Consider the following 27,997-nt stretch of genomic DNA (forward strand, 5'->3'; position numbering starts at 1 on the left):
ATTTTCCTTAAATGTCCAACACAGTTGGACAGTTCTCATCACGCCTGTTTTCAGGAAAGCACAAGGCTACGAATTCCCTACAGAATTGAGTCAGACCAACAGGGGACTGTATTTTTAGGTTTACTGTCTATTAATATGTCATCAATATTTCTCACCAGAAAAATCGAACTGTCCTCTGACAGGACTTTTTGCGCAATGTTTGCAGAAAGTAAGTCCTAATCTCAGCACATCCAGACATTTTCTGGGGTAGGACGGCTGTGCCATCGTCTCTGCAGGCTGTTAGGGTGTGCAAAGTACCTTCTGACAACAGCCGTGTAAGGAATGTCCGATTTCACATTATATCTCCTTGAGAAGTGTAATTCTTTTTTTTTTTCACTCCAATAATTTTTGTTTTATCATAGAGCTACTAAAATAAGATTATTAAAGAAAAACTGCACACATCTGTAAATCTCAACTACAATAATACATATTTTTACCAATTCAAATATTTGAACATTTAAAAATCATCATTCAACACAAGCAGCGAAAATGATCACTCGTGTTTGGTCACAAAACCACCCACAGGCCCAGGCCATGGCCCATCCTGGCTCCCACCTGCTTATCAAAAGTCTCTTTTTCTTAAATGGGAATGAAAACAGCTCCAAGCATTCTTCTGCTCTAGTCAATAACAAACAAAATCCAGGTTGTCAGGTGCAAAATGTTTTACTTATGGTAGAATTTTTAATAATTTCTTTTCTGTTTTTCTTCTTTATCTAAAATAGTCTGTTTTAAGCTCAGCACAGCATCTTGAAAGCCAGGATTCAAGTCCAGCGTTTTCTTGAAATCTTCGAAAGCTTCGTCAAACTGCCCTGCAGCACAAGCCGACCAGAGAAAGCCAGGGAGCCTTTTAAATCTCTGTACAACCTGCTACTGTCCCCGAGGTCCGCAGCCCTCCCCTTCCTATCACCCCAGGGGTCCTTAGGGATTTCTGTCTAGAAACAGGGTTCTCTGGCAACAAGTGTCCGCAGGGGCTGGGGAACACTCCTCCCCTCCTCTCCCCTCCCCTCCTGGGACGCTGGTCATGCCCAGGACCTTCTCCCAGCTCCTCTCCGGGCACACTGCCCTCTGCCCTGCCTCCGCCCTCAGCTCTACCACCGCCCTCTTTACAGGGTCCCAAAAGACAGCGCATGGTCAGCACGTGCAGTGAACGAGCGGCGTCCTCACCCATCCTGTAGAAGATCAGGCCTCGGTTGTAATAGGGGACCTCAAAGTGGGGCAGGGTCTGGATGGCGGCGCTGTAATCGTCCACGGCTTCGTGAAAGTCCACCCGAAGATACTTGATCTGACCCCGGTTGTTGTAGGCGGTGGCCAGATCTTCTGGGGAGCCGGGACTTAAAAGCAAAATGGAACACTGAGCTTGGCAATGCCGTCTCTCCACTGCTCATCCCTCGTCCACACCTCTTCTGGTATAAATTAGCAGACTGGACAGCGCGGACCGTCCGTGCCACGAGGAAAGCTCGAGCGGAAAGACGGACGTCGGGACTGCCGCGGCTGCCTCTGCACACACCACGAACGGGGGCCAGAGGGCACGGACGTGGGCAGGAGCAGATACCCCGGCCACAATCCTGACGGACGCAGGGGCCAGGTTAACTCCAAGAGAAAAAGGCCCAAACTAGCCTGTTTAAAAGGTGACCTTCCCAATAACTCCAGCCATCCATCCTGACTAGAAGGGGAAGTCAAGGTTTCAGGAAAGAAAAGCCTGCCCCCTCAGCCCTGCCTCTGGGAGCAGCCCAGCTCGGGTGACCCCTCCAGGACGCCCCCTCCCCCCCCTCCAGGCGGGCCACCCTGACTTACCTTCTCACAAACCCTGGCTTCCCCATAGCACGGAAGCTGCTGGAGGAGGACCTGTGTGCACGTGTCTGTATCCCTGATACACATTGATCCCTGCATCCCTGCACATGCTCGACCTTAATAAGGCCTTGCTGAATTGAATTAAAATACGCAGGCCGGTCAACCCTGGATTCATCAGAGAATTTCTTTTTTTTGGGGGGGGGGGGGGAATTGGTGTTAAGTGACCTGCCCAGGGTCACACAGCTAGTACGTGTCAAGTGTTTGGTCAGAGGCCGGATCTGAACTCGGGTCCTCCTGACTCCAGGCTGGTGCTCTATCTACCGCACCACCTCACTGCCCCCCATTAGAGAATTTCTGAGCAATCCCGGGTCACCCTTTGTGTTGTTCACTCAAGTCCGGCTGTCCCTGACCCAACTGGGGTTTTCTTGGCAGAGACACTGGGGTGGTCTGCCATTCCCTTCTGCAGTTCATTTTACAGATGAGGAAACTGAGGCAAGCAGGGTCTCTCTGTCTCTCTGTCTCTCCCCCCCCAGCTAGGAAGGGCCGGAGGCCAGATTGGAACTCCGGAAGATGAGTCTTCCTGACTGCAGGCCCTGTGCTCCATCGGCTGTAGCAGCACCTAGCTGCCCCGGGGTATGCTTTACATGGTATTTAATTATATATGTACATAATAATCACATGATATATTTCATGATATAAATTAGATTCCTGTATTACCTAATTAAATAAATATTACAACGTTTAGATGTTTTCATTCTGGAAAGTAGGAGTGGCTTGCCCAAACTCACAGAGCTAGAACATTTCTCAGGCAGGGTTTGAACTCGGGTCTTGCTGACTGCAGGCCCGGGAATTTGCACAGTGGCACCTCCAACCTTTCCCCTCCCCCTCCCGCCCCAATGTACCCATGGCTTTAAACGAAGCTTCCCATACAGAATGACGAATGTCACGGGGTCAGAGAAACCTGCAAAGAACTGCATGAAAAGATGCTGAAAGGCGACGGAAGGCCCTGGTGCCTGGGGGGAGGGGTCTGGGACGCTGAGAGGCGGGAGGGAGGAGGGGCAGGTAACAGGGAGGCAGGAGGAAGAAGCCCCCCTCCCCTGTGGCTGGGGGAGGGGCGGACGGCCTCAGAGGCCAGACCTCACTCAGCGCCCCGGCCCCGCCTTCACCGCCTCTGGGCTAGAAAGGGGGGGGCCCTTTGGGGGAGGCCAGGAGCACGTGGACGGGTCCCCGCAATCTTCTTATTTTGGCAGACGACCCCCCCAAAGTTGGGGCCCCTGAACCCCAGGAAAGACCCGCAGCCCCTCAGACAACCCCGGGGGTCGGGGTGGGGGTCTGACTGTCCCCATTCTACAGGCGAGGAAACTGAGGCAGGCAGGCGGCAGGAGGCCAGAGGTAAGCCCGGGGCCCTCTGGCTCCAGAGCCTCAGTTTCCCCCCCCCCCCCCTCCCGCCTTCTCCCCGCCTCAGTTTCCCCGTAAACCGAGGGGTTGGCTGGCGGTTCCAGGCCCAGGACCCGACCTTAATCCCCCGCGGGCACGTGCCTCTTGCCTCAGTTTCCCTACGTGTCAAACGGAAGCAGCTCGCTGACCTCATACCGAGACCAAGCCTGCCTCAGTTTCCCCCCCCGTACGGGGCAGCCCTTCCGAGGCAGGGAAACCGAGGCCCAGGGACGCCAAGCGCGCCGCCAGGGTCTCACTGGGGGTGAAGGGGATGGTCGGCCGGGCCTCAGTTTCCCCACCCCTCCCGCGAACCCGCGATGACGACACCACGACGCTGACACCGCCCCTCCCCCCCAGCGCGCCCAGCTCTCGCGAGACTCACGGGGCAGCACGTGCTCCCCCGTCTGCGCAGACGCACTGGCGAATGTAGGCCGAATAGAGCGCCTCGGCTTCGTCGTGTTCGCCCTTCCGGAAGTGCGCGTGGGCCTCGGCCAGGGGCCCGTCGCCGCCGCGGGGCGGCCGTCCGTCCATGGCGGCCAAGCTTTTCCTCCCCTGGGGGCGGGGCCGGGGGCGGGGCCAGGGCTGGGGAGCGTCCGGTGGGAGGAGCTGCGTGCTTCTCGCGATATTTGGCGGGCCATCTTCCCGGCCACCGTAGGCATCCCTGCGCGTGGGCCTCTGGGTATGGAGGCCGTCGTGGAAGGCGGGCCCTAGCGCTGCCTCGGCTCTCGATTGGTCATTTGTCCCTAAGTCTCGTCCGACCGTTTTGAGCTAAGGGATAGGCGGCCTCCCGATGGGGGCGCGTCCAATCGGCGCCTGGCTCTGCCGGGGTCGTGGCGAAGAGGCCTAGGCCTCTGGTTAGCGGGGATGGGAGGGTCACGTGAGGGGAGACAAAGCCCAGTGTGAGTGACAGAGGCCCACGTGCCACGCCCGGCGAGGACCTTCCTCAGGGTCCCGCCCCTCCCCGCCCTCCCCGTGACCTCGCATTCGGCGTTGGAGGGGAGGGGGGGCTGCGATTTCATCTGAGGGAAGACTGGAGCGTGTGGCCGAGCGGCCGGCAGGGGGCGACGTCCCGCCCGCGGAGGCCCGTTCCCCTCCCCCGCCCTCTCTGTGGGTGCCCTAGGATAGGGATGGTAGGGGCCATCGCGGAGGAGACTGGGGCCCCCACCCCCCCGGCGCCATTTCTGCGAGGCTCCCAGGAGCCCCCGGACAGGAGCAGGAGGAGCCTGCCATCCCCCGCCCGCCCGCAGGGGGCGCCCTCCCCGAGCCGCTCCGATGGGCGGGGACGGAGGAAAGCAGCCAGCCGTGGCCCCCGCGCACCCTCCGGCGGCCCCGCCACGGCCTCGCCCACAGCGCCCCATCTCCAGCCTCCATGCTTTTGCCTCGGCTGTGCCTTGTGCCTGGAGTGCCCTCCCTTTTCACCTCCACCTCGTAGTCTTTCGAGACTGGGCCCAAGGTGCCCCCCCACCCCCACCAAGGTTGCCTTCCTTATACTCTAATATTAAGCACTTCTGAATCTGGGCTTTCACACTTCCTGGATGGGACCATTAGCAAGTTCCTGAACTCAGTTTGCCCATCTCTGCAATGGGGAAATAGAGCATGGCGTGCCGATCTCACAAAGTTGTTCCAATTATCCAGCCAGTTAAAGCCTACAGTTTCATAAACCTTGTAAGAGGCGTACAGATGTCAGTTAATGCCATGAATAGTAGTATCAGTATCCCCAGCGATGCTAAAAGCAGCAGAGGGGCCTTCGGTGTGCTGATCAGTCCTTGCCTCCACTGTCTCCTAGGCAATCCGGGCCCCTCACGGCTGCTTGGAACGCGCTCCCTCCTGCTGCCTTCTGCCTTCCTTTAACACCCGGCCGAAACCCCCCTTCTGCTGAAGCCCTTTCCCCTCCTGTGCCCTCCCCCAGGTGCCCAGGGCCTTCCCCCTGAGAGTACTGCCCATTTATTCCGCGGTTATTGACACATCATTTCCCGTCAGAATGTGACCTCCTCGAGGGCAGGGGCCGGGTTTTTGCCTTTCTTTGTGTCCCCAAGTTTAGCAGTGACTAGCACATAATAAGTGACAGTCAACCCACCGTGTCACTGCCTTCTCAAGAAACTCGAGTGCTCCCCACTGCCCTTAGGACCACTACAAACTCTTCCATTTGGCCCCAGAAGCCTCTCACGACCTCCCTGGTTGTATCATACATTACTCCCCTTTGTGCACACGCACACGTGCACATGCATATGCACACGCGAGCACACACACACACGCACGCCTTGCTGTCCGCACCACGATCCACCTCGGTCTCGTGTCACACAGGCTGCCCCCCTTCCAGACCTGGAATGCTCTCTCCCTCCTCCCCTCTGGGAGGCCGTCTGCAGAGCTCCCTCAGCCCCAGCCCCAGCTCCCACGAGGCCTCACCATAAGATATAAGGCACCCTCACCCACCTCCACTCCCCGTACTGTTTGCATCTCCAGTGCCTGGCCCATACTAGAAGCTTATTGATTTGTGGAAGATCATACATGGCTCATGATAATGTGTTGAGATCTGGAGGAAATCACAGATTCCTGAAAGCACCCAAGTGCAGTTAAATATCTCCCTCCTCTCTGCCCAGCGCATGCTTCCCCTCCACCCCACCCCCACCCCCACCCAGCCCCGGAGGTCTGGAGCCATGAAAGATGAACCAGTCAACAAGTCAACTCGGCCATTCTTCCTGGAGGGAGCATCTCAATGTCCTCTCCCGTGGCCCCACTTGCTCTCCCTGGCATTTCTGGACTGGAGGGCCCCTCCCTGGCCACCAAGTCCCTGGGGTGTTTGGCCCAAAGGGAGCACTTAGTAAATGAATGCGTTTTCATTCAGTCAGTCAGACTATACAGGTGAGTGTTAACAAAGCCAAGCTTTCCTCTCCCCCAAACAAACACCTAGACTTTGTGGCCCTTCCTTTGGGGCACGAGGCCCTCCTCTCTCAGCCTCCCTTCTGATAAATGCAGGCGTCATCACATGGCAGTTCTTGGACGCCCTTCGATCTGTCAGAGGTGCAGAAGAGACCCGGACGCCCCGATGCCCCCATCTGCTCACAGCATGCCCCAGACAGGAAGCGTCGCACTCGCAGCTGAGCTGACCGTAATACAGAGCTGCACACACAGACAAGTCACTTGAGCGACAAGATAGAGTTTATTTGTTTTCTCCATAAAAGAGGAACCATCGAATAAAAATCCACGATCTCTGATCTTGGAACCTAACTAGGTAATCGCCATCCTCCCTCTGAGGCAGCCTCTGCTCACCCAGAGGACGCCTGGCCAACAGGAGGACAAGCCTGGAGAACACAGGAGAAGGCAGCCGGCCCATCTGAGGGCCACCTTTGCCTCGCTGAGCCTAGAGATCAGACAGAGACCCACACCCACACCAGGAAAACCAGCCTACCTCCTGCTGGTCCCAGAGCTGTGTGGACGCAGCTAGAGTGCATCTGTGCTCAGCGCCTGACTCTACCTAACCCAGACTGGGTGCATCTTCCCCTAGGCATATCCCAAAGCGAAACAGACAGCCCTGGGCCCAGGGAGGAGAATGTATTTCCTCTTGTGAGGCCCCTGGGCACCCCCCCCCCCCCCCCCCCCCGCACCAGCTGCTACCCCACTGAACTGTGGCACAGGGGGCAGAAGTTATAGTTGCTGATCTCCTGGGCCAGGACGCAGTGCTTGCACACATCACACATCCAGAACTGGTACTCCATGATGGGGCTTCCTGTGGCCACACACGTCGGGAGCTTCCCTTCTCCGCTGCAGGAAGGAGAGAGAAAAGTCAGTCCCCCGTTCTGAGACTGAACCGGCCCCGGCCTGGGACCACTGAACGTCACGAGAGAACTCCGGAGATGGACTCTGGAGGAAAGGCCCCGCTCACCCCTCCAGGAGACTGTCCAGCTCCGACTTGCGGTTGTCCTTCGGGGTGTGTTTGGTGAAGATCTCCAGAGCTAGGTCCTCGTACTGCTGCTTCTGCTCCGCGCTCAGGGTCTCCAAGGACTCCAGCTTGATGAAGGCTTTGGAGCAGGTCCCAAAGGCCCGGCTGGCACAGCCACACAGAGCCAGCAGGGAGTAGATCTCCACGGCAGGGATGATGTCCTCGTAGTCCCGCAGGTGGAGAGCTGGGAAGCCAAGGCAGGTCTTTACGTGGTGGGCCTTTACACGTGTGGCCCTGGGCCCTGTCATGGGGCCCGGGGAAAGGCCGTGGGGGAACAGAGGTTGGGGGGAGGGGTCATGCTACTCATTTAAAGGCACTTTGGTAGGGGCAGCCAGCCCTGGAGTCAGGAGGACCTGAGTTCAAATCTGACCTCAGACACTTGACACTTACTAGCTGTTTGACCCTGGGCAAGTCACTTAACCCCGAATGCCTCACCAAAAAGCAAAAAAAAAAAAAAAAAATACAGCAGGATGGAGTTGTACCAAGTCAGACATGTATACATGCCCACGCACACACAGGACAAACGTATGTTAGTGTTCTTTGTGCTCCTTAATCGTTCACTGCAGCAAAAGGAAACTTGGCATGTTTAACATGCAATTCTATATCACTGTGTTTGCTTGCAGTTGGAGGCCCCCTACGCATCTGCTAAAGTGCCAATAGACTCATCCCTGCTAGGGCAGCCACCAGGGAACCGATTCTTTGGCCAATGGTAGTGACCCTTTAGGAAGCAAAGAGAATTCAAAATGGCACCCAGCCCTGTCCCACCCCAATCTCCCTCTCCAAAGACAGGAATGGGCCAGGGGGAGGTGGGCTCCACACACTGACCACACTGCTGTCATTCCAGAGATGCAGCCCTTGTCCCCCAGCCACCAAATGGAGAAGGAAGGAAGGACATTCATAACTCTCAAGGAGACGTGGAACGTGAGGAAGGTGTGGCCAAGTAGGAGAGTTCATGGCATCTCCTCGGAGGGGCAAATCAAGGAGCAGTTTCATCGCCCACCCAAAGGCACCAAGAACAGTCATTTCACTGAACCCTCATTCACCTCACCACCTTGCAGGGCTCATGAGGGGCCAAAACACAAAGGGGGCCTGTGAGCAGAAATGCCAAGGACCAAGGAGCAGAGAAAAGTCTGCCAAGAATGTGGCGAGAGCCCCTGGCCTGTCCACGCCAACCCAGGATGGAAGAGGAGGCATGGGAAAGCCATCCTGCGGTGCACACAGCCGGAGGAGCCTCCTCCTCCTGGGTCACAAAGAGCCTCCCTTCAACCCACTTCCTGTGAGGGTGGAGGGAGAGGGACGATGACGGGCTCAGGACTCCCAGCCATCCAGAAAGGGTGGGACGTGGGGCAGACTTGAATCAGAGACCGCCGAACTGGAGTCAAGGAGAGAGTAGACTGCAGAGATCCAGCTCATGCACAAAACGAGGTAGACGAGCCTCGTGACGGCAGAATGTCAGCTCGGGGTGAGACCGCCCCACAAAGAAAGGCCAAGTGTCCAAGGATAAGGCAGGGCGGGACAGCCCAGCCTGCGCAGGCACTCCCTGGGGGTTCTGGGCACCACATTTTGAAAGGACACTGACAAAGTGGCGCGCAGGCGGGCCCTGGGCACCTGCAAATGTGATCAGAGCAGCCAGACGCACATGCACGCCATGGGGACGTGAGACCTCTTATCACACGGCAGAGAGACCGGCCGTGTTCTGCCGGCCCCAAGCGCAGAACCAGGAGCCGTGGGAGGAAGCTGCGAAGAGGCCCATCGAGGCAGGAAGTCAGCTGCCCCAGAGGCGGGGTGGGCCGCCTGCATCACTGGGGCTGGGGATTCCCTGCGGAGGTGCGTTGGACTAGATGACCAGGGAGATCTCTTCCAACTCTCAAACCCTGTGATTCTGAATCCGAGGTCAGCTTAGCTAAGCTTACTGAGGCTTATGCTAGAAAATAAGCATTAAAGGAATACTGTGGGTGGGGAGAGAATGAAATTACCAAAGACCCGAAGAGGAAGAGAACTCCGCTAAAGACTGAGGACAAGGAGACAAACCAACAGGAAAAATATTATTAAGAGATGGGAAGACGGCCCCACGCCCCGTACATGAGTCCAGCCATCTATGGAGGAATGCTGCAAGAAACCCTGATGAGGCCGAGGACCCGGGGACGGGAATCAGGAGGGAAAGGAGGCTTGCGAGAGCAGAGTTCATGGCCAGCACAGCAGAAGTAAGTGGTGGAATAAAAAACTGAATCCCTGTTGGCAAACCTCACAAAAGGAACAAGGGAGAAAACAACAGATTGGGAATGCAAATACATAGAGGTGATGGGCAGCCTGGAAGTTTTCAGCGCAAACGTGATCTCCATACAAGCAAAACATAATTGATCTCAGAGAGAGGATGTGTAGAGACAGTTTAAGGATGACAGGTCTCCCAGAAGAACATGACAAGTAAAAAAAAAAAAACCTGAATGCCGTAATGCAAGAAATAGTCTCAGAAAACTATCCAAAAATTCTCAACACACACAACACACACACGTACAACACACAAAACGACAACAAAGCGTCAAGTGAAAGGACTCACAAGTCACCTGCAGAAAAAGTCCTCTGCTGCAAACTCCAAGATACAGCATACGATGGTGCAATCAAATTACTTACTTCACCGAATAAGATGAGCAAGCGCAAGGAGGATGGATGCACCGCATTTCACAATCAGACGACCATCAACGATCTTTGGGGCTTTTTGTCTGGCTGCCTACACGAGGCCAGCCTCACTAGTCCACTCCTGTTTTCTGTTCTTGTCCCTAGCTGGCCCTCCCCTGCCACCAAGTCCAGAGAACAGGGGCTCGAAGGATCACACACAAGGGCTTCCCAAGCACACTTTGCTGACCTGTTTTCAGAGCGGTGTCGACATAACCCTCATACAGCTGCCTCTGTGCAAGGATGAAGAAGTGGTAAGCTTCGGCCCCTCTCCAGGCATTGTCTGTGAAGCGATTAGCTGAAGATAGGACCTCCTCCTCAAGCAGGCCGGCTAAGGCTGAGGTAGCCTGCAAACAGAAGGCCCGACATTCGCCTCCAGGAACTAAGCCAAACCCTTCCAAAGGCGGCAGGGAGACCAGGGGCGCCTGAGCTTTTCTGGAATGAGCTCATCAGAAATCCCTAAGTACAGGCCAAATTTTTTAATGATAACAATGAAGCCTCTTAGGCACACGAATGTATGGAATTTTTAGCAGCAGTCCATCAGCCAGACAGCGCCAGGTGAACCAAAACACACTGCTGTGATTCCACTGCAGGTCCCAGTTTCTGAGGACCCTGACACAGACCAGCTGAACTGTCCCGACATCAGCGGGGCCAATGGAGTCAGGTCGCCTCAATTCTGAAACCAGGTTTCCGGCCCCACGGATGAGGCTCGGCTGAGGTTTCCCAAGTTTCATGAAAGAGAAGCTAGGTTCACGGGGCCAAACCCTGTCTTCAGGTAGAGGAGAAGGGAAAGGAGTAAAGACTTACACAATGCCCACTCTGTGCCGGGCCCTGTGCTCAGCTCTTTACAACTACTGTCTCATTTGATCCTCACAACAATCCTCTCAAGTAGCTGCTACCATTATTCCCATTCACAGAGGAAACAGAGGCTAAGTGACTCACTCAGAGTTGCCAAGTTAAAGAGTGTCTGAGGGTCGATCTGAACTCAGGTCTCTTGACCCTAGGCCCAACACTCTAGCGAACTGTGGCACCACCAATTACCCCCATTTCCAAGGTGGACTGTCTTCCTCACCTACTCATCTATGTGTCTTAGCTAAGCAGTTGTGGTTTGGACTTAGTTTTGTTTTTAGTTTAGTTTTTTGGGGGGGGAGAAGGGGACATTGCTAAAATAAAGTCTCAGGGGGGTTGTACCTAAGGGGTCAACATTAGAGACATGCTGGGCACCAAGGGAAGAGAACATATCGTTTCAGACACTCCATTAAAGTTTTCCATTATAACACATATTATGGTCAATTGGTGTTAATTTTTTAAAATTTAAGTACATGTTTCAGAGGGATTTATTTGCTAAAATATGGTGTTTACACTCATGAAAATAAGATACTCATTCTAAGAAAATCTAATTAAACTCCATTTAAAAAGCATACCCATTTCATCAATGATGTTTTTAAGGCCAATAAAGCAGTGAGGCAAGGACTGCCACCCCCATAAAAGCTGATCTACCCACTCAGTCTCGGCCCAAAGCCCAGCATCGATGGCGGGAGGAGGGAAGCCCAGAAGAGGGTAGGAGCTCTCACCTCCGAACTCTTCCCTTTAACCTTTCCCCTCTGGGCGTTCTTCATCTGCTCGTGGTACTGCTCTATGAGCAGAGCCGACAGCACGTAGAGTTTCTTCACTCGCAGAGGCTTGGTCCTTTTCTTGGCCTCTTCATCCGCGATCTTAGAACAGACAATCAGGGCAGCAGCCCACCCCGGCCCCCGGGAGCTCCCCCACCGAAGGTCCCACACATGAGGTCCCACGTTATGTCAGCCGCCCCGTGACTAAGTGGGCCCGAGGAACACTCGCGTGGGGTGACCGGGGAGTGTCCTCCTCCTGCCAGGTCGGGCAAGCCCTCGTCCGACCTCCACTGCGTGGACGAGGAAGCCAGCTCCGAGAGCGGCCCTCGGGCCGGCCGGTCCTCCCCGTCTCCAGCCCGCCGTGACCCTCCACGCGCTCTCTGAGAGGCAGCGGCCATACCTTGAACATGAGCTTGGCAGCGTCAAAGAAGTAATTGGCTTTCCGGTAGAGCTCAATGGCGTCCAGAGTTTTGTTCTTCTCCAACAGGTGAGCCGCGTAGCGAGCCAGCAAGGAGCCGATTTCCTTCATGCTGTGATTTTTAGCCAGCTCGACGGCTTTGTTCCACTGAGGACACACAAGAGAACCCACAACGAGACGGCGGCTGTGACGCCAGCACCGGCTAACACCGGTCACGGGGCCGTGGGGAAATGACGGACTGCCCGCCCAGAGCCGATGCGCCACACCCACAAAGGCGTCCTGCGTCCCGCAGACGGCTCCGCGTTTACAGGCACACTCAACCAGCACCAAGCACAAGAAAGCGAAAATGCGCTTTCCCACCGTCAAGCCAAGGCGCTGTTTCACATGAGAACGTGCGCAGCTCATCCACTGTTTGTACAAAGGCAGCAGCACTTTCTTCTTCACAAAACGTATTTCCCCGTACATTCCCACTCTGCAGGCTGCTAAGAGGCCCCTCCTATCCTAACTGAGCATTTTCATTTATCTCAATTTCAAACCTTTCTACAACATCAGTTAGACACACTAGGAAGGGAAAAGGGACGGCTGAGTCAAAAGAAATCTAAGGTAAGTCCACGCAGTTCCTTCCCCTGGCTGTGACCGAAGAAAAAGACAAACAAACTCCTAATAAAACAGAGAAAATGATGAGATGATTTCTGGACACGAAGCTACCAGACTAACATTCAGTTCAACTCAACAAGTGCCTTCTATATGTCAGGAACCAGGTGAGGAGCCAGAGACCTGGTTCTACATGGGAGAAACGATATGTACCCAGAAGAGTAAAGACAGGAGAGCGGGGAAATAAGTGCGAAGCCATCTCAGGGTTGAAGAAAGGACTCTTGTGGGAGCAAAGACAGGCTCCTCAAAACAAAGAACACAAGGCTGCCTGTGCCCACCGCTGGCTTCCTGAGCCCCAGGCATCCCCTATCATGTACATACCACATGCATACCCATATACACATACACACATACATATACACATGCATGCACATACACGCATGCATAGGCATACACATACATACACACATATGCATCCATCCATACACACACACACACACACACACACACACACACACACAGAGCACGGGGGAATGGGAGAGAACCTCTTGGATCTTATTTGGAGAGAGGGGAGAACGGCCCCCAGGAGCCTCCCTGGCCCACCTCATGGGGTTGTAGCTCATCTCTGCCAAGCTCCTACTAAGCGGCGTGCCTGGCACAGAGCAGGTGCTTAACAAAGGGGGGTTCCCTTCTCCCTCCCCCCAGGTTACTCCCCCTGGACCCCCACACACACACACCCCCTGGCTCTGTACACTTCGCCGCTCTCTAGCTCCCTCCCAACCTGCCACAGCCTCCGCATGGCCGATGGCCGCCCTCCTGAGCCCCGCCTGCTCGTGGAGGGCGAGCGGCCCGCAGGGCTGAGGCGCTGCGTGGGCAGCTCGATGCCTCACCTGGTTCAGGTGCACGCAGGTGTCCACGGCGGCTTTGGGTTGGCTGCACTTCAAGAAGGCTGCCACGGCCTGCTCACACATCCCGACCCTCACAAACATCTGGGCAATCTCCTGGGACAATGGCAGAAATTGGGATCTGGCCGGGAGTCACCTGACCAGGTCCCAGAGGAAGCAAAGGCAGGAGGGGCTGAGCCGCCAGCCTTCCATCACCCCGGGATGGAGCTCGCTGACTGCGGCCCTGTCCTTCGGCAGAACCGGGAGTGCTCTTCTCTCATTCACTCCTGAGGACGTGTCTACACAGCTCAGGGATCGTCGATTTAGAGGTGGAAGTGATCCCACCCTCCACCAGCTCCCATTTTACAGAAGAAGAAACAGAGGACAAAGGTGCGGCACTCCGTGCGAGGTCCCCTGTTTGAGTCCCCAGGACCCTGCCAGCTCCACCCCGTGGTGCCTACCCTCTCTTCCCCTCTGCAGTGCATGGGAGCTGAGTCTCCTCACTCACTCAATGATTGGAGGTGGGGAGCCTCGAAGGCACACTCTAGAGAGCTTGGCCACACTGGCCGCTCAGCTCCAGCCACGTGGGTGGCAAGCACAGAGGTCTAGATCACAAGGAAAGGGACTGCCGCTCCCGCTGCTTGGCTGACCTCTCCATTTCCAGGACAAGCATCCGGCGCGTCTTCGTGATGCTCCCCAAACCACCCTGCCCCTTTCTGCCTCACTGCCCAGATCCCCAGACCCAGACGAGGTTCCCAGAGGCCGAGAGGTCAGGGAGGGACAGCTGCAAGCAACCCCTCCCTCGAAGGAATGCCTGCTCGGCAAAGCCCCAGCGTATGCTCTGACGGTGCCTGATGCCAAGACCCCTCACTCCCCCTGGGACTGACCCCCAAAGCCCTGTGCTCTGACCCCTGGGGCGGAAGGAGAGGTCCCGGGCATTCCTCAGGGCCAGAATCGAGGCTCCAAGGTTTTTCAACCTGGCAAAGTGCCCGCACCCCATCTGAAAACACTCACAGGAAGGAGCTTGCTGTTTTCCGGCAGGGAGTTGGCCAGGTTCTCAAGACCCTCGTAGTCTTCCAACATGTAGTAACACTCGGCCAAGCGCTCCTGGTTTCGACCTTGTACGTAATACTGTACGGCATTCAACCTGTGCAGACAAAGAGTGCGACAGACCACGGCTGGGCACTGCCATCCTGCGTGCTAGCCTGACCGGCTGGGAGCCCTCGCTAGTCAGAGTGGGTCATCCGCCTCATTCCCCCGTGGCCACGCCCAGGGTCCTCTCTTCACCTCTGCTCTCCACACCGGCCCCTGAAGATGAGGACGGACGTGTACAAAAGTCCTCAAAAAGGGCGTGGCTGGGGATTTCTAGAAGGAAAATCAACCTCCTCCTGGTTAAAAACGAATCCCCCAAGGAAACGTTGCTCTGAGGCATCAAGGGCCTCAGACCAGGGCGAAGGGAGGGAGAAGCGCCCTGGACCTCCAGCTCAGCCCAGGCTTCCAAAACTCATGAGCTTCTGTAAACGCCTGCAGTCCCGAGGCTGGAGCGAGCCGAGGCACGCAGCTCCTTCCCTTGTGTTATGTCATGTGCCAACACGGGTTTGTCAAAGGGAAAGGAAAGCCCCATTTTACAGATGAGGACATTGAGGCGGGAAGCATTTCAGCGACACACACACACACACACACACACCTACACACACACACAAACGCGCGCGCGCGCGCACACACACCCACACACACACACCTACACCCACACACACACACACACCACCCACACACACACACACACACCTACACCCACACACACACACACCTACACACACACACACCTACACACACACACCTACACACACACACACACGTGCGCGCGCGCACACACACACACACCCACACACACACACACACACACACCCCGGCAGGTCTAGACAGATACCATTTTTGGCGATCAGCAAAGTAGTCCCCAATGGCATTGTGGGCTTGTTCAAGGAGGCTGTCGTCAGCATCACCAGATCCCGTCTTCAGTAACTGCAGCACTCGGAACCAGTCTCCCAATTTCAATCGAAGGCTGATGGCCAGGTCCCTACAAACGACAGCGAGGCCTGCAGTAGACCACAGGTGGGGAGACTCTAAAGCCTTGGTCGTCGGGGGGGCCTCGGAAGCACTACCGCAGGCCTTCTAATCCCGCGCAGCAGGATACCTGCCGTCCCTCTGTGGTAAAGGTCTGTGATCTTACTTTGGAAAAGATAATGTTCGGTGTGCCTTCCATCTGCTCTCTACAGAGGACACGGATGTGTCTGGTGATCAAATTGAGGTCTCCCCGCCAGATTATGAGCGCGAGACCCGGAGCTGTTTTCACCTTTCTCTCTATCTTCAGGACTCAGCACAGTGCCTGCACACACTAGGTGCTTAATAAATGCATTCTGATTGGCTGCATCAGACTTCCCTCTTTCTGGATTTCAAACAATACTGACTAAGGATAAGGAGAGTTCACACCCATAAAGATATCAGTTTCATAAATCTGATGTATCAATGGTCAACTCTAACCTGAGCTATACAAATATAACGTAGGACAGGGGAGGGGACCCTGCGGCCTCGAGGTCACGTGTGGCCCTCTAGGTCCTCGGGTGCAGCCTTCTGACGGAGTCCAAGTTTGACAGAACAAATCTTTTATGAAGGGGGTCTGTTCTGTGAAGTTTGGACTCAATCAAAGGGCCGCCCTTGAGGACCCAGAAGGTCGAAGACCACACGTGGCCTCGAGGCTGCAGGTTGCCCCCCCACCCAATCAAGACAAGAAATAGGCTGGATTCTCGCTTGTTTGGGAGGTTTTCTGCCCTACATGGATAAGAAGAAGAAGAGAGGCCAGAACCAAGGAACAGAATAATCACTTATCCAACTGCCAAAAATGGAGTTAAAAAACACAACCAAGTGTTGAATGCAGTCTCTTGGATTCTACACTAATTCCTTTTTTTTTTTTTTGTTACCATGTATGGACATAAATGAGACCCAAGACCTCCCATAGTCTGCTGAGGGAGACAAAGCTTGCTCAAAATGGCAGCCTCAGAGCGAGGTCACTTAGCATCGAGCAGAGCGCACAGTAAGCACCTAATAAATGCTCAACGCGGGAACAGGAATTCTGTGGACGACATCTCGGACCACCCGCCATCAAGCCTCTGGTTGCAGCCCTCCCACGAGGGAGGAATGCCCTCTTCTGGCCTCTTGGCAGCACCCTATCCCGGCTCGCTGGCTCTCCAGACAGGCAAGACACTCAGATGCTTCCTCCACAAAGAAGCTGCCAACCCCGCAGACGCGTCCTCGCAGGCGCCTGTGAACGCCAGTTCCGTGACTCACGAAGGGCATGACGTGGGATCGCTCTAAGGACGGAGCCCACTAACACCCCAACAGCTTTCCACACAAACCTCCATGAAATCTACTCCACAAGCCACGTGAGGCACAGGGCGGCAATCTCACAGACAGCTCTTTCCCTCTGTCCTGCTTTGTCTACGGAGATGACCTTCTAATTTAATGAGGAGTTCAGACTTTTTAAAAGTTAGCTTTTTTAAAAAGGCAGGTTAGCACATGGCCTCAGCGGCCTTAAGCGTGGGCCTACAGGGGAGGCTAGGAAGGCTGTGAAAGCGGGGAGTGGCGCAGGCAAAGGCACGCCTGCCACGCGTGGCCCGGCCCCCAACGTGCCAAGTCCACCGGCGTCTCTGCTCAAAACCTGCCGGAGGCCAGCCCCCCCGCCAGCTCACCTTCTATCCCTATCCAGGTACATTCTCTCCGCCTCCTCAAACCGGCCAAAGTAGGCCGCCACCTCGCACTGCCTCATGGACTCGCTCTGGAGGTTGCCAAGCCGCTTCACGAACTTGATGCCCTGGTAATCCTTGCAGCGCACAAAGGCCTGCTCGGCCGTCTGCAGGTCCAGCTTCTGAAGGGCGGCTTCCGCCAGCAGGCGCCTGTTCAGAAACAGAGATGGGGGCCTGACCCATCTGCTTCCAGTGGAGGGAGACAGAGCCTGGGCCTGGAGCCGGAAAGCCTGGTTCGGACCCCAGGCTGCAGGGGGCTTGAGTGAGACGGGACACGATGGGGCTTCAGATTCGAGAACCAGAGGTCTCTCCTCCCACGCCCGAGGGGAGGGGAGGGCAGAGTTTTTACCACAGCTGGGGATGGGGATTGTCCTCGATGAACTGGGAAGCATCTTCGATGCCGACCTTCTCGATCAGCGCTCGACTGTCTCGCAGGGATCTGATCTCAAAGTTGACGATGTAATCCTTATTAGGGTGCTCAGGGTTCTAGAAGGACAAAATGACACCAGAAATCCCCAAGCACTTCCTTAGAACACGCCTGCACCTGGTCTTTCTCACAAGGAAAGGTGACCCCTGCGGAGGCCCAGGGAAGGGCAGGGAGCGGCCTGCTCTGCCAGAGACTTGTCCAAAGCGAACACGAAGCGGGCAGGAGGAGGGGCTCGGCCCTGCAGCAAGGCCACCGGTCCTCTAGACCCCCACCCAGCAACAGCCACCCCGGACCAAAGCGCCCCTAAAGACCCTTCTGCTAGCAGAGGTGACAGTCCCCAGGGTCCTGAGGGCAAACCCTGCAGCAATGAGCCTCCCACCCCAGACACCAGCAGAGCTTCCACAGAGGCACCCTGGGTGGGGCTGGGGGCCTCAAAGAGTGCCCAGAAATAGAAGGGAGGAAAGCAAAGAGTCACGCGCTACGTCTTGAGCGGGGAGCGGACTCCAGCTTTCTACACGACCCTTTTCTGCAGCCAGTGAGTTGAGAAGTAAAACAAGAAGAAGGCATTACCTTCAGTATTTCATCCAAGAGAACCGATTTGATTTCCAAATCTTCAAAGTTACAAATGTATCCAGAAGTCTGAATGGGCTCCTTTGGAAGACAAACCAATCTTATTTTTTATTTATACAAGGTTTTCCTCGCATCTAATGTCTAAGCTTCCTCTGGAGGCTTTTCACAGGCTCTCCTCTAACAGAAGGGATGTCACTTTGCATGAGGACACGTCGACCAATCGAAGATGTCAAATGCAACGCTGGAGTGACACAAAACTCCACGTGTAAGAGAAAGTTACCGACCCACCAGTGTCCACAGATGTGCTTCCAAAAACCTGTCTAAGGCTGAGAATCACAATGACACGGCCCTGGGGCAACAGAGCCAATACAACATCAAAACAGGTTCAGATGATCAAAACCAAGTGAGAAAAGAACAGTAACCGGAAAGAAAGAGGCAACAGGTTCACCTCGAGAGTCAGCCAGAGGCATGAGGAGAGAACTGGAGCTAAGTGGCCCCAGAGGGCGATGTTTGAGCTGGGCTTGGCTCTGTGCCCTCTCTGACAGGCTGCGGGAGAGACGGGAACGGCAGGGTTCTACTGGGTCTGAGCTTCTCACCTAAATTTTAAAACCCATTCAAGTGGCTACATTCTTTGAGAAAATATTACCAAACCCCATTATTTCTCCTAAAAGTGACCACCCGATAATAAGACAGAGATGTGTGAACAGGAATGAATCTCCTCGGAGAAAACGGAAAAGAAAACACTTAGAAGCAGCCAGCACTCTCCGGGAGCTGCAGGACACCAGCCGTGACCCGACCACATGTCCGTCCCCGGCCCATCTTTATTTTGGGTTCACCACTGACAAAGGAAAGAGACAAGCAGGAGACGACAAACCTAAAACCCGGGCAAGCACGAAGTGAGAAGAGCGGTCAGCAGGTTTGGCTAGAATTTAAGACTACTCATGATGTGAAAGAGAGGAAAGCGCACCGTTAACTGAGCCTGGAAGGAGAGGAACGTGGACTCCAAGGCCGCCTGAGGTCAGGAGGCCTCCTGTGGGATGACTGGGCCCTGTGAACCAAGGCCCAGGGGCCACCCAGTGATATCTCCCACCCCCCATCCCCCCCCACCCCCCGGCTCGTGAGGCTGTTTCACAGAAAGGAGACACGAGCTAAGTCAGGATCCAAGAACAGCGGCCCCAGGGACCAGGGAAACCCAAGAAAGACCCCGCAGCCAGACGAGCAGAAGCCCGAGGGGAGATTTCAGCGTGACGCCACAAGGTCTACAGCGTCCTCACGATTCCTTCAAGAAAAATAAACACCATGCCCTCGATCCTCAATGGAAATTTCCTTGTGAGCAGGGGCGGGGGGAAGAGCTGGGGGACAGAGTGCCACCCACCTCATCTATTTACTGCTAGGCAAAGTTTCATGGGCGAATCAGAGAAAGGTGTGAGCCTGGAATTTGTGGCTAACCTCTAAAATTTTCAAGAAAAAATGCTTCATCTCGTGGTCAGAAGGGGCACAGCACGAGCCTTCACAGGCCACCGATGAGAAGAGGCCTGTTTAAAAGCGTGTCCTCAGAATGTCAACAAGCAGGCAGAGGGACGGATTCCAGAGGACTCGAGCCCCCCCTCCCCCCCTGCCCCCGCCCAGTGAACAACCACAGCCTCGGCCTGCGCTGAGAAACAGGAGGCTCCACAGAGAAGTCCAGACAGCAGTCAAGCTAGCAGAAACCCACCTCCCTCTAAAACGGTGAGGGAGCCAGACCCAGAACAGAAGCTCGTGCCCCCAGAAGTGGCCTTTTCTATTCAAGCTCCCTGAGAAACAACCTTCCACCAGGAGAGCATTTCACTCAGCACTGACTGCTTCTGTGTGCGTGTGCGTGTGGGCATGGGTGGGTGTGAGACACATACACCCATTCTGTGCAGCCTGGCACACCCACAAGCATCTGACCATACCGACTGGAAGACGGGGTGCAGAGCCCACCCAACCAGAAGGGATGCAGGACGTACAAGTCCACCTCCGCAGCCACCTCATCCGCCTTTGCCCTGATGCCTCTGCCACGAGTCTCCAGGAGGTAGCGCCACATCCAGCAGCCCCAAGGCACAGATGCCCTTGGGCCCTTGGCTTTCCCAGTTGAGCTGGGGTGCTGCTGCTCAAGGTCTAAGCAGTTCAGAGGTGCAGCGGCTGGCTTCAAGCTTAAAACAAACCTCAGAGGGAAATCACAATGTGAGGCCTTTTATCAAATCCAAATCACTCTGACCCCAGCAAGTCTCAGCGGGCGATATGTGGGAGAGGTAAGGGCGTTCCGCTCAGAGACTTACTAGAAAACGGGTCTGGCGGAGAAGCCACAAGGGCCCCAGGCCTGCCCCAGGTGCTCCCATCTCCAGGCAGCCCCTGATTCTCGGTGCCCCTCCAGACTGGCCCATCATCCACCATTCCTAGCTCACCTGTGTCTCACTGTGCTGGGGGAAGGCCCCTCCCCCCACAGACAATCGACCACGTGGGCCCCCCACCCACCCGTGATAGCCATGAGACAGCTGTCAGCATGCTTTCATGAATAGACACTCAGCCAGCAGACCTCCTCCCCGACCCCAGAGGAAGAGGCAGAGCCAGAAGCCCAGGCCAGAGTTTCCTCTGCACCTTGGCACCAATGTCCACCTGCCAGCACCCACAGAGGGTCACCCAGCCTGAAGGAAGACCCCCGAGGATGGGGAGCCCCCTCTGTCCCACGAGCAGCGAGCTCCTCCTCCCATCGGGCCCGAATCGGCCTCTCTGCAGGAATTAAAAGTAGGTGCCCCCCAAAATAACACACAGGATGACCACACAACGGGAAAGAGCATCCGAACAAAACTGACCATTGCACGCGTCGTGACTACACGCAGCCCTGGGAAGGGCCGAGAAAATACACCCCCCTTCACTGAGGGGGCAGGGGCCAGGCTCAGTGATGCCTCACACGCTACCTGGTTTCTTTTTAAATCTGCGTTACAAGAAAAGGGGAGGAGGAAGAGACTGCGTCAGAAGGAAACGCCATTCTAAAACCATGCAGACGCACGTCCATAAATCACAGGGACATGTTCTCCGTTTGTGCTTAGGATCCCCCACCTTGGAGCGCCTGGAGACCTCCAGCCACACAGCAGGAAGCGTAACCAGGCTCCAGCCTCCTCCCCCCCATTTCTTGCTTTTACCTCGGGATCCAGGTTTCTGAAAACATACATTCTTGTTTTCTCCATCATTGCAAACAAGTCTGGATTGTCTTTGGCCCACTTCATATCCCAGACATCTTTGCGCTCCAGCTTCAACAGCTCGCCTATCATCTGCTGCCCCGAACTATCTGTCACTCGAGCGTCCAAGTCAAAGAAAGTCAGGACACCAGAAATATCTATGATAGCGAGACGGCTGGGAATTTGGGAAGGAAGAGAAAACGTCATTGGAAAATGATCAGTAGCGCTTACAAGAAGGATCAGCCATCATTCTTCAGAAAAACACACAAGCAGAAAACTCAAGAAGGCAAAGGAGCTCTACCATAATTAGTGGCTTCCCAACACCAATTTTCATGAATACTAGTTGAAGAATTTAGCTAAATGTGGTTCAAAGTTCACAATTATTCCACCTATAAAACCAAATTCCTTTAGTGATAACTTTGTACAGAGACAAGAACAATGAACGCAAAAAGTCAAAAGTTATCTTGCAATTCTTGAAATAATGCTTATAGTACAAATTTTATATCAGAATATATATCGGAAACAAAAGATAGACCTATACAAAATGCAATATAGACTCACCCTACACATTACCACTAGACTAAAATGTGTATTATTTGCATAAAACATGTGCCTTTCAAATTTTTAAAAATGATTCCAACTATCTTCAATGACAGGGTTCTTTCCAAGTCAAACTTTTTCTTTGGAAATGGCTAAAAATACTTACCTGGAGTTGCAATTCAAAGATAACTGGTAAGCTCGACAGGGTAGGGAATATTTTTGAATCAAACCAACATTAGGAAGACTGTATCTCTGAATGGTGCCAGATTCACGACCCTGAAAAATTAGGGAGAGAGAGGTTTTGTTTACCGGTCTCCACGATCCGTGGTGTCTCCTCTACACCTTTTTCTACGTTTACATAACTAAAAGTGTCTCTACTTCAAAGACCTGAATGAGTGAAAAGCAGCTCCCACCTCCAGTGACTGGGAGGGCATTAGGAAACGTCTCATACGATAACCCTGTGAAGGGACCAGCCTAGGCTAGAGATGGAGCCCCAGGGGCAGCAAAACCCGTCTGACTGGAGTGTGGGAGACAAGGAAGGAGGGAAGCCGGAAAGAGAGTGTGGATGCAGGCCAAAGGGCTTTACGATCCAGCTGCAGACTTCAGAGCTGATCTAGAGATAACAGGGAGCGGCTGGAGGTTAATGAGCAAGGGAGTGACAGGGCCAGACCTCCGCTTTTGTTACTGTTACTGTTACAGTTGGGTCATTTCAGTCATTTCTGGCTCCCCACGACCCCATCTGGGGTGCTCTTGGCAAAGATACTGGAGTGGTTTGCCATTTCCTTCTCCAGCTCATTTTACAGATGAGGAAACTGAGGCAAACAGGGTCCAGTGACTTACCCAGAGTCACACAGCTAATTGGTATCTGAGGTCAAATTCGAACTCAGGTCCTCCTGACTGCAGACCCAGTGCTCTAACCACTGAGCCACCTAGCTGCCCCCTTGGTTTACTTGCCAGATAGCTAATTCTGCCCGAATGTCCAGAGGAGACAGAAAACTCATTGGGTTACGAAGATTAAATCACATTATCATAAGACTGTTTTTAAAGTTAAGCGAGCCTGACAGTACTTGAACTACACTGTAACTGAGTTCCATACATGTAAAAAATTCACATTCAGCTAACTCCAAGGGCGTTAAAGACTGGGGCAACCCTCATCTCTAAAGTTAATGCGTTAGGTACAGTAGCCCAAGGTCACCGCGCCCATTTCAAAGATCATAAAAGGCAAACAGGAGCTGGCCGAGGTCTCCCGACCTTCCTGAGTCATGACATAATCCACCACGGTAACACCAGCTGCCGGGGGGGCAGCGCTGTACAAAGCTGACAATGCCCTTCCTGCGGATCCCTTCACAGAGTGACGGGAAGTAAACAACCCCACCTTGTATTCGGCTGCCATCTTGGGCGGAAGCATTTTGATGTTTGTTTTTCATAACTTGTTTTTCAGCATTAAGAGAAGGACCTGTGTGGCATAACTTGGTAAACAGCATTTATGTTCATAAATAAATAACAAACCGAAGGGACCCTCAGACAGAACTGACCATCAATGGGAAAATTCGGTAAACCACCTAGTTCTCAGCGTGGATCATAAGGTACCAATCAAATTAACTGGTAAACAAATCAGAACCAGAGTATAACCAGTACTTGGGTGTAGCCAAAACTTGGGTATAAAAGTAGCGTCCTTAACACCCCACCACAGGCACCAATCTTCCGGCCGTTCCTAGGGCAGGCCTAGGGCTGGCTCCTGCATTCCCACTCCCACTCCGTGACTTGTGGGCAGAGGTGATTGATGGGGACTCACCAACTTGTAGGAACACCACCTCAGAGGGCAGAGGGGGAACCCTGCCATTGAATACTGGAAGGAAAGCCACCAGACTGGCAGTGCGTTCCTAGCGGAGTTGATGTTTTTGTGGTCTGGGAGATGATTACAAACTAATGTTTATACACTCCTGATTAATAAAGTTTGATTGCATTACGTGACAACTATAAATCTGATTCAGTGTTTCCCATCATCACATTAGCTGCATTAGTCAGCAAGTATAACAGTAATCTGGTTTAGCATAGGCCCTGAGGCTCAGGACGCACCTCACTCACATTATGTTTCTGATACATCTCCCTTGACCCTTGAAATATTCCAGTGAGGGAGGCACTATAGGTATTATAATCTTTCTTTTACAGAAAAGGAAACGGAGGCATTTCTCAGTGATGTCATTTGACTGCAATGACACTGATGGTAGATGCCAGAGGCAGAATTCAAAGGCAGGTCTTTCCTAACTCTTTTCCCTACAGCACAGGGACTGACTGAACCCGGACAAGCAGCTAGGCCAGGGTGTCCAGTACAACACGGCCACCTACAGTGGGGAAGCAAGCAGTCTTTGCAAACTCCTTTCCTTCCTGTCTGTACAAGGCTCCTTGGAGCCACCCAAAGGGGCCAGTTTCATATATTCTATCCTCATAAGAGACCGCCAGGGCAACAGATTCAGAGGCAGCTGTTTTGGCAACCAAGGCCTAATCTACAAGACACATTTCAGGCTTTGAGTCCATTTCTCGATGGATAATAATTTGTATTATACATAAGAACACATTACGGTGCTAGGCTTTTGGTTGGGTTTTTTTGCTTTTCTTCACTTTTATGATTGAAACAATTATTCACAAAATAAAATGTTCATCGCTTACCACAATCAGTGTCTTATCAGATGCTGTTATAGCACAAATGGGATCCCCAGTTCCCTAAAATCAAAAAAAAATGCTATTATTCATTGATTCAATCAACAAATATTTATTAAGCACTCACAAGGATGAATAAAACCTAACCCCTGCCCTCAAGGAGATTATAATCTACAAGGGAAGAAAGCAAGTGAGCTGGTGATGAGTATGGTCATCACCAGCAGTGCTGGGGGCGTTCTGAGGAGGAGGCCCTCGCTTCTGTGGGAATGCTTTAAAGAGCTAACAGGGATGATTTCCAGGGAGAGACAGGGGGAAGGCAGAAGGGACAGCTCCATTTCACTGGAGGTAATACCCAGACAAAGCGGTAATGGGTATGGAAGGCTTGCGATCTCCATCCCAGGAGGCAGCGAGGTGGCACCACAGTGCACAGAGCGCTGGGCCTGGAGTCAGGACGACTTGAGTTCAAATTCAGCTTCACTTCCTAGCTGTGCAACCCTGGCCAGGTTACTTAACCTCTGCCTGCCTCAGTCTCAACTGTAAAATGGGGATAATAATACCTCCCTCCCAGGTTGTTTGAGGATATCTGTAAAGTACTTTGCGACTGGCCATAGTAGGCAGTACATAAAGACTTATTCTCTTCCCTCCCCTCATCCTGGCCCATCGGTGAAATCACTACTGAAGCAGTGTACAATGATGTCAGCTCTGCAAGGCCCAGAAGGGCCTTGAATGCCAGACAAAGCAGGCAGGCTGCAGTCACATGGGATGACCGGAAGACCCCTCGCTGCTGGGTGCTGCTGAGCGGTACTGCCTTGCCAACAAGCAATCCCATGGTGTTAGGACTGCCATGTCTTAATAGGACTCGATGGGAGGGTGATAGGAAGCTTCAAAGTCTGCACAGGGCTTTACAACTGGATCTCACTTGATCCTCACAACAACCGTACAGGACAGGTGCTGTTACTGTCCCCATTTTACAGATGAGGAAACTGAAGCTGACAAAGGACAGGTGACTCGTCCAAGACCTCACGGCAGGTTCTGCACTCAGGCCCGGCTCTCTCTCCATCACACCCCCAGCTGCCGCTATTCGACGTCTATAACAAAGCATCAGAGAGGTCTGTGCATGACGAGACTTTTATTTTAAACTGAAGTAAACAGAGTTCACCTACCTGTGAGGCCTTGCTGTAGTCCAGCGCTCCATCGACAGCTCCAGAAGGAGCATCGTCAACATGATAAATTCTGGGGAAATCAATTCATCAGTCCATCAGTACACACTGCTCCAGCACCTACAGCGTGCCCGGCACTGTGCTGAGCAGTGGGGGTACCGCAAGAGGCGAAGACATTCCCCGCCCTCCCGGAGCTCACGGTCTAACGGGGGCCAAGCAGACAAGCCAGATCCCACGTGAGCTCCAGCAGGAAAAGCGGGACAGAATGAAGGGAGGGGAGGCAGCTCACAGCTGGCATGAAGAGGGGCTGGGAAAGCTCCAGGGAGGAGGTGAGATCCGAGCTGGGCAGGAGGAGGCCGAGGGGACAGTCGGGAAGACCAGGGCTTCCCAGTAAGCATCGAGTCAAGGTTTCGGCATTTCACAATCGGACAGAAATCGGCTTGAAACAGATATGGGAAGGAGAGAAACCAGCATGCACAAAGCTTCTACGATGTGCCAACCCTGAGCTAAGCCCATTACCAATAGTACCTCATCAGAGCCTCACAACAACCCTGGGAGGGAGGTGCTGATATTATTAGTTTACAATCGAGGAAACTGAGGCAGGCAGCAGGTACATGACTTCTCCAGGGTCCCAGATCTACCTAGTGCCTGAGGCTGGATTTGAACTTGGGTCTTCCTGACTTTGGGATCAGCGCTCTATCCAGGCGCTGCCTACCTGCCTCCAATATACAAGAAGTCGTATTCGAGCATAAGCCCAAACTAGCAGGAGATAATTAGACCTTACAGGCATGCCTCACTTTGGGCAAGACCCTGGTAAAGCTTCTGTGTGTCACAGACTGGGGCTAAGACCCGGGGCACACCTGAAGAATGACTGGAGGTGACTGCCCCTCTGCCTCTCTCTCCCATCCCCCGGTCAGCAATCTGTGAACCGCCCCCAGCTGGGCAGAGGAGGAGGCCGGCTTGCCAGCTGTGCGTCCTCCTCGCTAAGACAAAGGCAGCAACCCGGGCTTCACGGGCTGACTCGTGAGCTGGGAAAGGTCGCTTCTTGGAATCCCTGTTCTGAGCCTCTGCTGACATGCCCTTAGGGCACTTCTCAACGCAGGGAGAATTCCTCTGTTTCCAGAGAGCTGGCCTTGAAGGCATGAAGCACTGGGTTCAAATCCTGCCTCAGACACAATGTGCTGGCGGGAGAGGGGGGAGCCTTCGACCCTCTCCAAGCCTCAGTTTCCTCCTCTGTAACATGGAGATAATACCGGCACCAACCTCACAGGCCTGCCAGGGAGGGCAAGTGAGGTCACAGATGTAAAGTGCTTTTTGAGCTCATGATTATCTCGTGAGGATCATTACGCTCTAAGTAACAGAAAGTCAAGCAAGACAAAAGTGGGACGATCAACTGTCCAGACACACACACGTGCCTGAGCTCTCTGGAGGCAGGACCATCCCGTCCTTGCATCCCCAACACCGACAATGCTGAGAACACGGGAGGCATTTCAGAGGTGCTTGGGGATTAATTAACTTTCTCTAAAAAACAAATCTCCAGATTGCAGAGGAAACTTGTAATTTTTCCAACGTGAGCAGCCACTCTCCATTACTTTCCACGACTGGTGGAATCGTGGTTTCATTAAGATCACCTGCCTGGACGGTCCGATGCCCAGGTTGGGAAGGTGTCTCCATCCCAGCCTTCTGCCAAGGCACTCAGACCCACAGGGATGACCAGCTACTCAGGGGCTGGGGAGGAGGGGGAGGTCGCTGCAGGACCACTACAAAGGCCTCTCACTAGACTCACCTGGAGCTGCTTAACCAAACGTCAAAGCTGGAAGGACAGTGCTTCCCAGCCTGGGAGCCATGGCCCTCCCGGGCTCCAGAGCTATCCCAGAGTCCACCAACCCCCACGAGCGCCATCATTTTACATGCCCATGGCAGCTCTCAAGCCCCGGGCTGCATCGCTCTCAGGTGGGGCTTGCCTAAGCCCTTCTCGTCGGATTAGGGGACACTGCATGAAAACGCAGACAGAGGAGCTCCCTCCAGACCCCGGGGACGATGCAGTTGAAGCGAGCATGAGCCCCACTGGGGCGGCAGCCACCCACCTTTCTCGCCCTTCTTTTCTGGACCTCGCCACCTGGTTGATTTCCAAGGCCGTTAGCTTCTTGGCCACACGATACTGCCACGTGTAAAAGGCTTCTTTGGAAGCCGCGATCACATGCGTTTTGGTCATGGTGACAAATAATGGCACTGTTGTTTTTTTTAGAA

At 53.9% G+C, this 27,997-nt stretch overlaps 2 protein-coding genes across 5 annotated transcripts in view; both read right to left on the reverse strand.

The window, feature by feature from the left end:
- Positions 1–444: 444 nt before the first annotated feature.
- On the reverse strand, positions 445–3,798 carry TTC32 (tetratricopeptide repeat domain 32). 4 transcript variants are annotated; one of them, XM_027855631.1, is made up of 4 exons: positions 3,347–3,579; positions 1,834–1,961; positions 1,204–1,370; positions 445–848 (listed from the first exon to the last, which is right to left on the reverse strand). In XM_027855631.1, exons 1-4 carry the CDS (start codon positions 3,419–3,421, stop codon positions 721–723), a joined length of 498 nt encoding a protein of 165 aa, XP_027711432.1. In that variant the 5' UTR covers positions 3,422–3,579; the 3' UTR covers positions 445–720. The 4 variants fall into 4 exon arrangements, with proteins under 4 accessions (XP_027711432.1, XP_027711433.1, XP_027711434.1 ...); XM_027855632.1 differs by lacking the exon at positions 3,347–3,579 and adding an exon at positions 2,733–3,261; XM_027855634.1 differs by having other exon boundaries at positions 753–843; positions 3,347–3,583.
- A 2,610-nt stretch (positions 3,799–6,408) lies between these two features.
- WDR35 (WD repeat domain 35) overlaps positions 6,409–27,997 on the reverse strand; it is a 58,667-nt gene continuing 37,078 nt past the window's right edge. Inside the window, exons 12-27 of the mRNA XM_027855627.1 lie at positions 27,835–27,979; positions 25,751–25,820; positions 24,597–24,650; positions 22,093–22,202; positions 21,351–21,561; positions 18,187–18,267; positions 17,539–17,675; positions 17,136–17,339; positions 15,320–15,466; positions 14,404–14,536; positions 13,396–13,506; positions 11,894–12,058; positions 11,455–11,595; positions 10,071–10,227; positions 7,151–7,391; positions 6,409–7,029 (exon numbers count right to left, since the gene is read on the reverse strand). Of these exons, the coding sequence (XP_027711428.1) occupies positions 6,879–7,029; positions 7,151–7,391; positions 10,071–10,227; positions 11,455–11,595; positions 11,894–12,058; positions 13,396–13,506; positions 14,404–14,536; positions 15,320–15,466; positions 17,136–17,339; positions 17,539–17,675; positions 18,187–18,267; positions 21,351–21,561; positions 22,093–22,202; positions 24,597–24,650; positions 25,751–25,820; positions 27,835–27,979 (2,258 nt within the window). The 3' untranslated portion in view covers positions 6,409–6,878. The remainder of the gene's footprint in view (positions 7,030–7,150; positions 7,392–10,070; positions 10,228–11,454; positions 11,596–11,893; positions 12,059–13,395; positions 13,507–14,403; positions 14,537–15,319; positions 15,467–17,135; positions 17,340–17,538; positions 17,676–18,186; positions 18,268–21,350; positions 21,562–22,092; positions 22,203–24,596; positions 24,651–25,750; positions 25,821–27,834; positions 27,980–27,997) is intronic.

Source organism: Vombatus ursinus, unplaced genomic scaffold (genome assembly GCF_900497805.2).
Source record: "Vombatus ursinus unplaced genomic scaffold, bare-nosed wombat genome assembly UNPS02010980.1, whole genome shotgun sequence".
NCBI classification, from domain to species: Eukaryota; Metazoa; Chordata; class Mammalia; order Diprotodontia; family Vombatidae; genus Vombatus; species Vombatus ursinus.